Genomic DNA, 13958 nt, shown 5'->3' with positions numbered 1-13958 from the left:
TCTATCTTTGATGGATTTGCTCGGATCTCATCGTTGTTCGTCTACGTTCGCGTGTCTTCGGATTGGATCTTTCTGATCTACGTTATTCTTCATCTGCGGCGATTGCTGTTCTGGTGCGCTAGTCCTACGGGGCCTTAGTACGACGACTTCCCGACTGTCTACTACAACAAGTTGTGCCCGATGGAGGGGCGATGACGGCGGCGCGCCTTCGGCTCGCTTCAGTGCTGGTAGTCGTCGCTAGGTGGTCTATGGATCTGGATGTATTTTTTATTGTTTTTGGTATTCGTTGTACTGCCATGATTGAAGATGAATATATCGGAAATTTTCTCAAAAAAAAAAAAACTCCTCATTCCCATTTTTTTTATCAAAACCGATAAAATCATGCGCTAGGCATCAGATCGGGCGGTCCCGGCGTCCCATTTGCCGTCTATTGCAGATCCGGTGCATTGCTTTTTTACTTCTTGTTGCTCTTGCAGGTTTGTATCCACATCCTTCTTTCAGGCCATCATTATTCACTAGCCATCTAGTACAAATCTGATGTGCTGCTTCTTTTTGTTGTTGCTCCAGCAGGTCTGCATTTATTGTTTCAGCATTCTGATGTGGCTACAAAATATCCCTGATATTGTAGGTCTTTAAAGCATTTGGGATGTTCTTTGCCACCTAGATTCTTTAGTATTTGTGCCCAATGGTTGACTCATCCTCTATCATGAGTACTTGGTAACTTTCAAGCAGTACTATGGATAATTATGTAAGAACTTCTCTATATATTTACACCAAACATATTAGTTATTACTCCCTTCCCTCCATAATATAAGATGTTATTACAACCGATATGTGAGTATATCATTGTAATAACATCTTCATATTATGGGACGGGGGGTGGTTGTAAAAAAACATTCATGCTTGTTGACACTGAACACGTACTATTTATGGTTAAATGATCATAAGATCAAGCACGAGTTGCGCATGCGAAAAAGAAAACCTTAGGGCTCTAATACCATGTTAGGAAATATGCAACTTGTCTTTCCTCGGGGCCAATGGCCAGTACATATATACATATATAGATGGTAAATACGCAGGAAACCCCTCATACAACAGGGAGAATATACATGCTACACAAGGAACATAATATAACTCGAGCAGAAACAAACAGTTGCACTACATGGACATCAGTTTATTTTGTTTGCAAGCAACCCTTCTGTCGGAGAGCTCTTCAGCGATGATCGTCGTTTTTGCTTGGTTTGATCATCTATAGGGCAAATGATTCTATTGGTTAGACATCCATAACATGTGCATAAAAATTGAACTTTTCATCTATCGCATCACATGATCATTTATGGCACATCAGTTTGCTAAACGAAAATTGTAAATTATAAAGAAAAATATTTAACAGAAACTATGAATAAAACTATGCTACAGAACTACTCCCTCTGTTCCTAAATATAAGTCTCTGTAGAGATTTCACTATGGATCACATACGGATGTGCATTTAGAGTGTAGATTCACTCATTTTGCTTTGTATGTAGTCAATAGTGAAATCTCTACAAAGACTTATATTTAGGAACAGAGGGAGTAGTTCGCTTAGATTGAGACTCATGAGCTAGTTTGTTTAGCTAGTTCCTTACGTGCAGATGTATTTGCTTGCACATGGCGGCTTTAAAGAAATACACAGGACACCTTATATTGGATTCAACACCATAAGTGTGTGTTATCCTTAGTGCCTGCTAGTTAATATTCATTCATCGTTGTCTATAGCTTAGTTGCAACTGAAAACATATGTTGAATTTCGTACTATATATCATGGAAGAACAATGGATCGGCTCACTGTGTTCATGTCAGCTCCAGTTGACAATCTAATCTTTAACACTTCTTTCTTTTTTCTCTTAGTTACTGTGAACTACTAGTTCCAAAATAGTATTTCAGTGAGTTTTCTGCTGTAAATCTGCACTTGAGACAACGAACTCATTCGCGTGTCATTTGCACCTGAGATAATGATATTCAAATTATCATATCTTTGTAGTGGTGCTATCCTTGAGATCTCTAATTTGTCAAGCAACCTACTACACTCAGTGTCAAGGAAATGTGAACGTACCGGTCTCTTCATCATCAGATAAGCAATACCACATCTGTAGGAGCCGCCAGGCCATGGGGATCACTGTGCAGCCCAAGCCTTCCTGTTAGCCATTCATCCAGCGTGCTGAATCAGAATCTGACTGCGGAGTGCCTGATGTGGAAGGCCCAACACCCCTACTTGGCAACACATTCGACGCAGCTGAGGAAACACTAAATGTCATAGTCAAACCTCGCGGTGATGTTAGTGGCAGAACTGGATTTGGAGTTGAAGGTACTGGAGACGACAAGCGTGTTGGCAGTGAACTTGATGGCAGTAGTGGACCCTGCTGAATTTGATGTGAACTTGATGGTCCCAAGAGTGCGGCTAAAGTGGGGTATAAACTTGGGTGCAAACTTGACAGTGATGGGTTCCCTGGGGGAACTGCTTGTGGGCATGATTGTCTTATATTTACTGGAGTCACAGGGGTAGCCCATGTCCTTGCAGACATGCTCTCAAGCTTAGTTGGAAGCTGCTGCTGATTTGCAGATGCCATAGACTGCACCTGTGGAGGCAACCTGCGCCGAAGATGAGGAGCAGGTGCACGTGCACGTGCTAGTTCACTCTGGACTCCAAAGCTTCCCCGTGGCAGAACTGGCGCGAGACTAAAAGTAGTTGACGGTGATCTGACAATGTTGTTTAGTATGGAGGGGCGAGGTCTGACAACTTGTGAAGATGGCGATGATGATGGTGATGGTCGATCGACTTTTAATGGTTGGACATGTGGTAGTGGACCAGCTGGTGATGATGGTGATGGTCGATCGACCTGTAATGGTTGGATATGATGTGTCAATACTGGTGATCGACCAGCTGACGACGACGCAGCTGGTGATGCAGTCGCTGCTACAGCTGAAGGCCTCGGGGGAACTTGCTGAGAGGCCTGGGGTGTCTGGTGATTTGGAGGGCTCTGGGCTCTAGCTGCAGATCAAAGTAATTAGCATTAGCGATAGAGATTTGGGAGGATGTCTGGAAATCATGTCAGCATAATCATTTAGAGGACATCAAGTATGATTGCTTGTAGTCAATACTAAATACCTTGTGCTCCAGAAGAAGATATGAATTTAGCCCGAAAATAGTCAGCTATTGACTGGTTGAGGAGAACTTTCTCACATAAATTATCAAGTGTCTTTGTTTGCTGAAGATGAGTGGAATCCTGTTCTTGAAGTAACAAATCGTACTTTTGTTTGACCTTGTCTATTTCTTGGCTACACTCAGTCCTAAGTTGTGATTTCTGTCCATAAGTGAAAAAAGGAGAACAAGATGAATCCCGGAAATAGTGTAAGAAACTCACAACCAAGATAGATATACATGAGCTAGAAGAAATAGCAAACCTTTAGTTCGTTGGTTTTATTAAGCGAGTCAATGTATGACCGTAATCTGTGCAACTCATTTTTCAGTGGTTCATCACCAACTGGTGGATGATTAAACACCATTGATGCCACCAGTTTTGCTGAAGAACCCAGTGCAGCCTCGGGTTGATGACTTAGTTGACACTGATCAGGGTGTGTTCTTTCAAGCAACCGTGAAAGCTCAGTTGGCACCATACTTGGTAGTGCAGACTGAATTATCAGATCTGCCTGCATATAAGCTTCCCTGGATGCTGATGGTTGCATTTCAGGTTGCAAAGTCTGAGCTGGTATCACACCAGAACGGTCTACTTGTTCTGCCTCTCTTTGCAGAAGTTGTGCTGGAGCTGCAATTGGTTGGGCTGACTGCAGTACAAGGTTGGCCTCAGCTTCAACTTCCTTGGACATTTGCAAGGAAGCCTGGCTGGGCACAGGAGCCAGAGTCTGTGGTTCTAGGTAAGGTGGATCTTCCTGAGTATCGTCCCTATTGCCGGTGTTAACTTCCATTTCAGCATCTCCTAAATGTTGGTCAGTCTCTCCGAGTAATGGTTGCGAACCCACACCACTCTGTCGCTCAACATGTTCGGTCCTTCTATGGCCACCACTTGAAGATTCCTGATAAATGTCACAGGTACATAGGATTATAGTATCATAATGGACACTAATAATAAAAACGGTCAAAAGGAATACTAGTGCAACCATAATGTAATGAAGTTCCATGAATACTAGTGCAACCATAATGTAATGGAGTACCATGAACTAAAACATGAAGACCATGTGTTCAGCACTGACTCTAATGGAAAGATAAGTGCTGCATCAACTGGGATGTCCACTATTTGGAAGTACATACAAGTAAATAGGTACACAAAGTCACAGACGCTCACAGATAGCCTACTAAACATTTCTTTTCCTTTCGATATATTATTACAAAGAACTTGAATGAGTAATCTACAAACCTTAAAACATGACATAGTATGAAAGGCAACATACTACATACAGTTCCACCTTCTATTCCTAGTGTACTGTACAGCCCATGATGAGCAAGTAACTATGTTCACATTGCCACATGGAAAGAACAAAAACTACACATCCTAGATGAGCCTACTAAACATCTCCTTTCCTTTTCGCTATCACAAAGGAGAACTTATATGAAAAATCTACAATCCATAAAACATGACATGAAACTTGAACAGAAGCTTCAATGTGTTGTATAATCTTACATAAATTGACTGCTAATTATGTTGGAAGTTTTCATTAAAAAAAAGTTAAGCCGACAGTTCCTATGTATATGGATAAGCTTATAACATCAGAATGAAATCACTCCAAAGAACTAGCAAGTCTACTTGATTAATCCACCTTACCTGATTAATAGAATTATCAATTGCAGGACTAGAATTTACTTGGTGTTGAACAGCCAGAGATGCCCCTCCTTGTGAGTCGATGCAATCAAAACTATTGCTGATCGTGTTCTCTGTCAAACCAATGCCTTCTGATGCTGGCATTCCCTCATTGTGGATAAGAACTTCAGCAGAACTACTTCTCGCTGCTTCTGCATTGATAACATCAGATGAAATCACACTACGAACCAATGTAACTTCCATCGCTGAGGTTTCATGCAAAGACTGCGGACAGTTTGCCAAAGTTGCTGTATCAACACAGGAGCTAAAGTGGCTGAATTCCTCAATAGCAAAGCCTGAATCTGGTAAATAAATATGTTCATCAAAAGTAAGATCTAACTGGCCAAATTTTGCTTCGTGAAGGAAATTTTCTTTCAACTGTAATTCCTTAGTCCACACCATTGATTGCTGCAAGTCAAGCTTCTCACGCTGGTACCTCATGTGCTTCAGAAACGCATATAGTAGCATAGTGAACCATTCAACTATTAGCTTCATTTGACCACCTCTGTCCTCTAGATCAGCTTGAGACCTACGAAGGTGTTCCACAACTATTCTGCGTGCTTCTCTCAGTTTCTCCACTCCCTTGTGCCTGTGCATGTCAAACATTGCGACCTCATTTGTTTGTTTATCATGGATATTCTTTTCTCTCAAGGAGAATACCATGTCAACTAATTTAATTCTTTTCTCTGTGATTCTATTAAGAAGTGCATCCTTTGATAAATGTTGTTTTTCATTAATCTCTGGAACATATAGCACTTCCTTCTCTCCTAGTACGATAGGCTCAATCACTAAGTCATGTGAATCCTCTTGATGTGATTCGTTCTCACCAACAGATGCTGCCTGCTTAGGGATTGATTTGTCAGTTCCACATTTAGTTGAGGGCTCCTGCTGGCATGGTGATATGTTCTTTACTGAAATTGATTGATTACTCTTGCCTGTTCTGCCTACCCTATGAGAGAACTCCTTCTTTAGGATCCTTAGCTTCTTATAAACCTTCTCAGCAAGAATTTCACTGCACTCATACTTCAAGTGTTCTACAGCAAGGGCCAGTGATTCTCTATGATTAACCTTATGCCTTGAGAGAGAAGCAGCACGCCAGCACTGAAGTAAAGCATGCAAAGAAGGAAAACATTCATGAAGAACAGCAATATTTAACATTGAACATGTAGTACACAATTACAGAAGGCTTTTCTCTAACCAGTGCAATGTTGAATGCATGCAGTATGTCCTTTGGCACCTGACTGACTTGGTGATTCTTCAAAGTATACTCAAGAAGTTCCTCACATAAACATTTAACACTCCCCTGCACAACAACATGCTACAGTTCCATCAAAGAATCCAATCATCTAAAATAACAAAATGATGACTATATTAAATCATGCGTCTTCAGGAATTTTAACCTCACTGAAATGGTAGAGTGAATCACTTTTTGATAACTTGTCTGTATTTATTTGCTATACATAATGTATTGCTGTTCAGAATGCTGCACTCTTCAGTTTAGGCAGAGTTTACGACTGTTGATCAATTACAAACAACCAAACATTATACTTCTCTGCGGGATGTATTTGATTCTTAGTATCGTTCTTACAGAACTTTCAATACTGCCAATTAGGTTACTACTTCTGACCAAAAGAATATGTTAAACACTAGCAACACTAGCAGAATCAGCAAAACGGCCCAGTCCCCATAACCACCTTATGGTGTTCGGGGCCCAAAAAAGGGGTCTAGCAGAGAAGCCATATCGCCCTCGGCCTCCACGATTTTTGGAGCGTGCTCCAAATCATAGCCTCCATATCTGGAGGGTGCAAGGGGCTGCTTTAGAGCACGCTCTAAATCCAACCGCCTGTGTGGTAGGGAAGTTTCACCTCTCTCCTCGTCCTCCTACGTGGCCTTCCCCCCCCCCCCCCCCCCCCTCCACACACACACACAGCCAATGGGTCGTGTCAGATGCTCGTAACAGTCCCGCAGCCGCTTATCTCACCAGAAAACGAGCCAATTAATGGCCGCCGTCGCGTGTCCAACAGCCTGCGCCCGTTTCCGCCCCATTTTCCTGCCGCCCGCCGGCTCCATTTCCCACTGCTCGCTGCTATAGGAAGGCCTGCTCGTCCCAGCTCACCTCCCTGCCGCCCACAGCTCCACTTCCCTCCTCGTCCTCACCAAACCGCTTCGCCCAAGGCCAGACTGGCTGTCACTCACGGAGGAGGCACAGCAGCTGGACGAGGAGGACGCGCAGGAGGCTGCCCTCATTGCAGAGGAGTGGGATCGCCGGGAAAGCTGCCACGGCCGGTTTCCCGCCGGTCCCTCACTGTTAGGGTGGCTTGGGATGCCCACCAGGCCGCCGCCTCAGACATAGGCATTGAGGAGGCCGCGGCAGAGAGAGAGCATGCCTTCTGGGCCAACTTCGAGGTGGAGCGGGCAGCAGCACAGGAGATGGACACGGAGAACGAGCGCGCCATCTGGGACCATCCCCCAAAAATCTGGACTGGTGGAGAAGGGCGGGCAATATATTTCAACACAAACATCAAGGGAACAATGAAGTCGTTACATTCAGCATACCGGTAGTTCAAACAATTCATATAGCATTGAGAGCTCTGGTTTCAACTGGATATGAAGACTTTTTTGTGTGTCCTGAAGATTTTTCACCCCTACAAAACGGACTCTGTTAGAACAGTGCATTATTCGCACCAAAAACAGAGCTGGTGTTACAGTAGTATACCTTGTTCCTGCCATGTGTCGTCAACTGATATTTGATGAGAACTAGATGGCATATTAGTTTCAGGTAATATTGAGTCCTTGTCTTCGCCAGCTAAAACATTTGCAGATGAATCCAAGATCCCAGCAATTTTTCGATGAGAACTAGATGTCGTATTAGTTTCAGGCAATATTGAGTCCTTGTCTTCGCCAGCTAAAACATTTGCAGATGAATCCAAGATTCCAGCAATTTTTCTGCGTTTGGTACTGGCTTCATCAGCCTCATCGGCAGGAATTTTCCCTTCTTCCATGTTTTGTATCTTTCTACGGCTTCTTTGTGCCTGCTCAGTTATATACTGCCAACGAGGAGACTTCTGATCTAGCAAATTTACCCAGAACTTTGGCAGATCACTATCAGGTGCAGAGATCCCCTCCCTCTCACCTACTACAAGACTATCTCTAGAATAAAAAGGTCCACTCAGATGAGCTTGTGATATGGCTGCATTGCTCATCTTAGTGCTGGGATCATCTTTAGTGGATAACTTCTTTAAGTCCAAAAGTACTTTATCCATGAACAGTTTCTCAGCATCAGAATCCTTGCGTAAACATGCATAGTTTTTTAGCCCTTCGAGTCTACTGAAGAGAAATGATGCACCCCAACTAAGCAGAGAATGGCTCAGGATAGGCGTTATATTCTGGACAGTGCTATCAAGAATATGATCATGCTTTGCAAGTATAAGAGCCTTCTCTTCCACTGTACAAGACGAATATAAACGAAAAATGGGCACACACTCGGATTGTGACTCTATGCTGATCTTCTCGAGGACTCTCAAGTCATTTGTGGGGTTCCAATCACTACAATATATGATGATGACATCAACTGATGATAGTTTAATGCTTGGGACACACGCACGGCTATCAATCAAGAAAATAAACCGGCCCTTAGTTGTGTCATTGAACATACTCATTGCACCCTGTTTCTTTCGTACATTCAGACCACACTCCACGCGTTCATATGACTCAAAACCAAATCTTTGATGGACAAAGTCATCCAAAATGTCACCCATTGGATTGTCAGCCCCACCACAAGACTGCACATAGAAGAAAGTAACATTATATTGCACTGATAAGCTTGGGAAACCATTCAAAAAGATCATGATATTTAATTCTAACAATGACGAATCAGGAACTACCCAAAGAATGAGCTTAATAAGGGATATATCATATACCCTTCAGCCATTAAAAAGTACACATGGTGCTTAAAAAGTAACATTTGTACATTTTGAGAAAATGTGCCAACATCTTTTTTTAACAGACATCACGATGTTAGAGCATGTGCTTGCAAAATGTTGTTTCTGAAGTGAACCATATGTTCATTGTACCAAAAAAAGATTAAATGGAATCAAGTGCAGATGTGTCAACTTTCTGCAGGAGCAACCATGCATTCATAATTGAACATGGACTTCTTTCAGGATGAGCCATGGTCTAATAGGGGCTATTTAGCAAAAAAATCTGTGTGTTCCTTTGTTTCCAGATATAAGCAAACAGGCCATGACAAAGATGCCCAAGAATCTATTCCCTGAAAAAACAGCAGTACGATGGTGCAGCATGTCATCGATGCCGTTTCTCTGCTGGTCTGCCCTACTGAATGCCAAGCTTGTTCCAACAGCTGACATTAAACGGGCATCTGAAGGAAAGATGGATGCTAGTTTTCTACTGCCCGTTGCTGCAAAGGACACAAGAGTTACCACTGGAGACAGTGAAGTGCCGCCGTGCTATAATTTCTTCGGTGTTTAAACAATCAAACTAAATCAATGCCTAGAAACTCCATGCTGCGGAATTCTATGTCCATAACTATACTAAAATGAAACATCACTAGTCTTTCTGCAGAACTTGATTTTGCGACTGAGGAAAGTGATACCCAAATGTTATTACTAAAAATTTGACAAAATGTACCAAAGAGCAAAGACAGCTTGAAACTTCTCCTAAGACAAGTTGATAACACTTGTGCATAACATTGACAAATAAGTAAAGGAAATCATCGCTGCTTCAGTTACCAAAAATAAAATAATGCATGCTTTGAGGAAGTAAAAAATATTAATCCTTGCCAACTCTTTGGGTACAAGTACTAGTAATGAATCACACATAACAGGCATTGCTACAGAAATTGGGCCAAAATTAAATAATGGAAGTAAGAGATTATCTTTTTTTTGCGGGAAAGAAGTAAGAGATTATCTGAGGCATGGTAACACAAAATGCTCACCTGGGAAAGGATAAGAACTCTCTGCCCTTTTTTCCAGATTTCTTGGAGCATTTTGTCAAGAAGCAGTAGCTTACCACTTGCACACACTCCAATATCTAGGATATCAGTTATTGGGTGTCCCTTGGTAAGTAATAAATGCAACGTTTTATCTACTAGATAAGGGTGGTCGCAGCACTGTTGCATGATAAGATCAGTAAAGACAGTTAGCTATGCACAATGAGTACCATGGCAAATTCCATCTAACTCCCTACTGTGAAAAAAAGGTGTCATGCATGTTCAGAAATTTTAACAGCTAACCTTCCGAAGGGATACAAGAATGTTGCAAAGAGCACCAATACTGTCAGTTTTTGAATGTGATCGAAGGGCTGGTGAGTTTGAAAGTAAGGTATAACAGTAGAATTCTAGTTGTACTCGTGAAAGTCGAGCAGGAACCCAATACTCCACAAATTTTGATGAATCCACTTTCTGGCCCATTGCAACGTGAAGTGCTAACTCTGAACAGTCATCAGTTGGCTCTGTAGCATCCATTGCAGGACTGCTTGAGCACAGATCAGCAGTCATATGTGCCTGTACAGGACTTGATAATGTAACCAAGTCCTTCGATACAGATGGTAGGATGATAAGAGAAAGAAAAGCTACATTGCAAATAAGAAGCCAACATACTGAAGCAACAACGATGTTACAAAAAAAAATCAAGCATATGCTTAATAGGAATTCAGGTTGCTAAAAGGGAACTATACAAAGTATCCCGTCAGGTGAACACGGTGTCCTGCATGAGGTGTACTTAAGTAAGAACCTCAAGACATTATATGAGATAATTCAGGTGCAAATAAAGAATATTTTGATGTATTACTGAATATGTGTTCAGTTATTTACTTCTATTTTGCCACTCGAGACTTGCGACCTATAAAGGATGAAGGAAAATAACAATGATACTTACAGTAATGCTTTGTAATAATTTAAGGTCAAGAGTTGTAATGATTTACGCCCAAGAGGTGATATTGTGATCTAGGAGCAACGAAAGAACGTACTATTAATCTATTACCAGAATATGTTACTTAATTATATTTTGCTACTCCAGGGTTAAGACCTACAAAGGATGAAGGCAGAGAGAACTGGTACTTACAGCAAGGCCTTGATTTCATAAAGAGTAGAATCAAAAAACCACAACTCAAAAGAATAGAAGATGGTTGAGCAAACCTCTGAAATGGGAGCAGATTTTTCAGCATCAGTTTTCAACCCATCTGTCTCCAATATCACCTTGGGAACTTCACACAGGCCAGAAGTATAGCCTTCCAAAAAATTATTGGCGACTTGACTTAAATGTGCCTGGTTATCCTCTTCATGTGCGCCACTTTCTTCATGCCTCAAAACAGAGCCATTATCTTCTGCGTGTACCTTGGAAGCATTTCCCTCATAGGCTTTGAAAGTAGCAGCAGAGAATACATCACCAAAGAAAAATAAAAAGGGACGAAGGCATTAGGATGAAAATAATTGATATGCCAAAATTTCGTTGATAACAAGCTATACAAGCCTATTAAGATGTTATGTTAATTATTTCAACAAAAGTGCTTTGATGGAACGTCTTGCATTGTTTTTAGAGCATGCAGCAAGCTAGTAACACTTCATCCTGACCAAACCTGTCACAAGAACACGTTAAGCTTTACGCCTTCAGCAATCTAAGATGAACCTACATCATATGCAGCAAAAAGCAAAGTCTTGGAGATGGCTATTTACAACAAACAGGCCAACCATGCGTGATAATGAAACAGGCAAACTAAACTGTGACTATCATCCTAGTTGATTGGAAAAGCAAAACATGAGCTCAAAGTCACAGGGAAATCAAGTACCAGGGGATTTTTCATGTTCTTCAGAAGATGTCTTGAAGAGATTTGTATAGCTCTGTGTGGTTAGCCTTTTCTGCTTCTTCAATGGCATAGTACCACTCTCGGAAGCATCATTCTTTGTTGAGTTATGTTCATCAATTTCTCTTTTTACAGTTTTGTCGGGAGTAGCCACTGGACTAGAAACTCCATTTGAATCATTTGAAGCAGTAGAAGCTGAAACGGTACTTTTCTTTACTCTGTCGGACGTTCTTGGGGTACTAGCCTTCCTCGTCGACCCTTTTAGCTTCCTTGCTGACGATTTCGGGGTACCAGGTGTGCTGGGGTTGCTCCTGCCCCTAATAGATTTCTGCGAAACAGGTGTAGAGGCAGAACTGTTGGTCACAATGGGATTCTTTCCTTTTGTTTCTCGGTTCGACCTCCTGAGGTTTGGCTTCTGCTCATCGCTTGTTTCACGTGTGGACAAGCTTCTAGACTCCCTTCCACTGGCAGACGAGGTGGAGGTCGTTGCAGACATGGGGTCTTTTGCATTGGTGGCGGCGCTGCCTTTCCTTGCACTGGTGCCCCCTGCTCCCTCATTGTTCGCCCCTCCTGACCGGGTATTGGCCATCCGCTTCCGCAGAATCAACGCACTAGGCAGGGCACCTAGAATAACGCAATCAGAAGCAGAGGGGGGTCAGATATTTGGTCGAGGAGCACGGTACCAAACAGATGATTTGTTTAATTTCGCGACACGCAAACAGTGCGACTTGGGTTTTGTCTGGTTAGGCTGTGGATTTTCTGAAAGCAGCTGTGGGAGATGTGCTGTGGAAAAGCTGTGCAGGCTGTGTGCTGTGAGAAAGCTTTAAAACCATTTGGCAAACCAGCTGTCTGAAATGTGGCTGTGGGGTAAATTTCTGAAATACCCGTAAAAGCTGAAAGATTGGTTGCATACTATTTAATGAGAAGAACATAATTAGAGGTTGACTTAGTTTATAAATATAGCTATTCGACAAATTACCTAGTTAATTATTCAGTGGAATTTTCAGGTCAATGCATATGAATGAGAATGGAAATTTTCCTATAAGAACACTAATACAAACATAATTGTCTAATTATGCGGCTGTGTTGATCATTATGGAATTTCGGCATGTCAAAGGAGTATTCTCATGGATCAATGCATCAATACATTGAGCACGCAAATGGAAACAGAAAAAAAACTCAGCACAAATTCTGTAGCAACAAACCCAAATGTTTTGCAGGACCTCGCACTGTACATGACCAGCAACTAGACTGCATGGCAACAGCACAAGTCTGAGAACAGCCAGGGGTGCACAGGGACATCAAATGGCTACCTAGGCCACTAAAATGGTTGTTGTGGTGCCCCCCATTGTACAAGGGCATGTACAGCACACATAAAAAAATGATTATTTTTTTTTACCTCACAGTCGAGCTGCTACGGAGTCGTCCGCCGTGGTCGAGCCGGCCGGCACAGGGAGGACGAGTGAAAGAAGAGAGACGGCTGAGGCGGTGCCGGGGGTAGAGCTCCTGCGGCGGCCCGTCGTCTTGGTCGAGCTCCTGCGACGGCCGGTCACTGTTGTCGAGGCGGACGGGGGCGGCCGCGGAGCGGAGGAGAGGAGGCCGGAGCGAATGGAGGTGGATGAGGGGGTGGAGGCGGCCGACGGCGGTCTTGCGGCTGCCTGCCGGCGGCGAGGTGGGGGCGCGCCGGGGGGCAGCTGCTGGACGGCGGACGAGAACCCTAGAAATGGGGACTGCGTCTGCGTTGACTATTGCGTGGACGCTGGACGGGGACGGGGACTGCCGGACTGGGCACCGATTAGGATTTTCACAGTGGCAAATATGGGTAATTTCATCTTAACTCTGGGGCCAAAGACGGGTGGCCACGCAGCCAAATAATGAGCGAGCAGGGGCACCCACTCTATAGGTGGCCAAACGGGCCGGGATAGCTGGGCCGGCCCGGTAGCACGGCCGGCACGGCACGGCACGTGATAAACGGGCCAGGCCCGGCACGCGGCACGCCAAGGGCCGTGCCTGGGCCTGAAGGCCGAGCACGCGGGCCGGCACGGCACGGCCCGATTATCTTTTTTTTATGTATCCTAATATGGCCCAACAGGTAAAAATAGGCTAAAAATGCCCAGTGCGCAAAATAGAAGGCAGATTAGTGGGCCTAGCGTGCCGGTGGGCCGGCCTGATTAGCATATGGGCCGTGCATGGGCTGCAGGCTGCAGCACGCGGGCCGGCACGGCACGGCCCGTATAATAATCGTGTCTTGGCGGGCCGGGCCGTGCCAGGCACGATTAGAATGGG

The 13958-nt window shown here is 43.5% G+C and overlaps 1 protein-coding gene across 4 annotated transcripts; it reads right to left on the bottom strand.

The window, feature by feature from the left end:
• Positions 1–903: 903 nt before the first annotated feature.
• LOC123113115 (uncharacterized) lies at positions 904–13465 on the bottom strand. 4 transcript variants are annotated; one of them, XM_044534256.1, is made up of 14 exons: positions 13072–13465; positions 11658–12296; positions 11008–11228; positions 10105–10404; positions 9808–9981; positions 7570–8635; positions 7410–7498; positions 6052–6156; positions 4818–5954; positions 3442–4071; positions 3146–3341; positions 2303–3028; positions 2093–2174; positions 904–1249 (listed from the first exon to the last, which is right to left on the bottom strand). In XM_044534256.1, exons 2-13 carry the CDS (start codon positions 12259–12261, stop codon positions 2107–2109), a joined length of 5316 nt encoding a protein of 1771 aa, XP_044390191.1. In that variant the 5' UTR covers positions 12262–12296; positions 13072–13465; the 3' UTR covers positions 904–1249; positions 2093–2106. The 4 variants fall into 4 exon arrangements, with proteins under 4 accessions (XP_044390191.1, XP_044390190.1, XP_044390189.1 ...); XM_044534255.1 differs by having other exon boundaries at positions 2093–3028; positions 10105–10374; XM_044534254.1 differs by having other exon boundaries at positions 2093–3028; positions 13072–13464.
• Positions 13466–13958: the final 493 nt, after the last annotated feature.

This window comes from Triticum aestivum, chromosome 5B (genome assembly GCF_018294505.1).
Source record: "Triticum aestivum cultivar Chinese Spring chromosome 5B, IWGSC CS RefSeq v2.1, whole genome shotgun sequence".
In the NCBI taxonomy this organism is placed as follows: Eukaryota; Viridiplantae; Streptophyta; class Magnoliopsida; order Poales; family Poaceae; genus Triticum; species Triticum aestivum.
This window is presented reverse-complemented; position numbering and strand designations above follow the sequence as displayed.

Excerpts from the sequence above, each read along its gene's own strand:
- LOC123113115 (XM_044534254.1), bottom strand. The coding sequence starts at position 12,261 with ATGGCCAATACCCGGTCAGGAGGGGCGAACAATGAGGGAGCAGGGGGC. Across the intron at positions 7,499-7,569 it reads CGACACATGGCAGGAACAAG|GGGTGAAAAATCTTCAGGAC; the intron begins GTATACTACTGT and ends TCCGTTTTGTAG. Across the intron at positions 5,955-6,051 it reads ATGCATTCAACATTGCACTG|TGCTGGCGTGCTGCTTCTCT; the intron begins GTTAGAGAAAAG and ends GCTTTACTTCAG.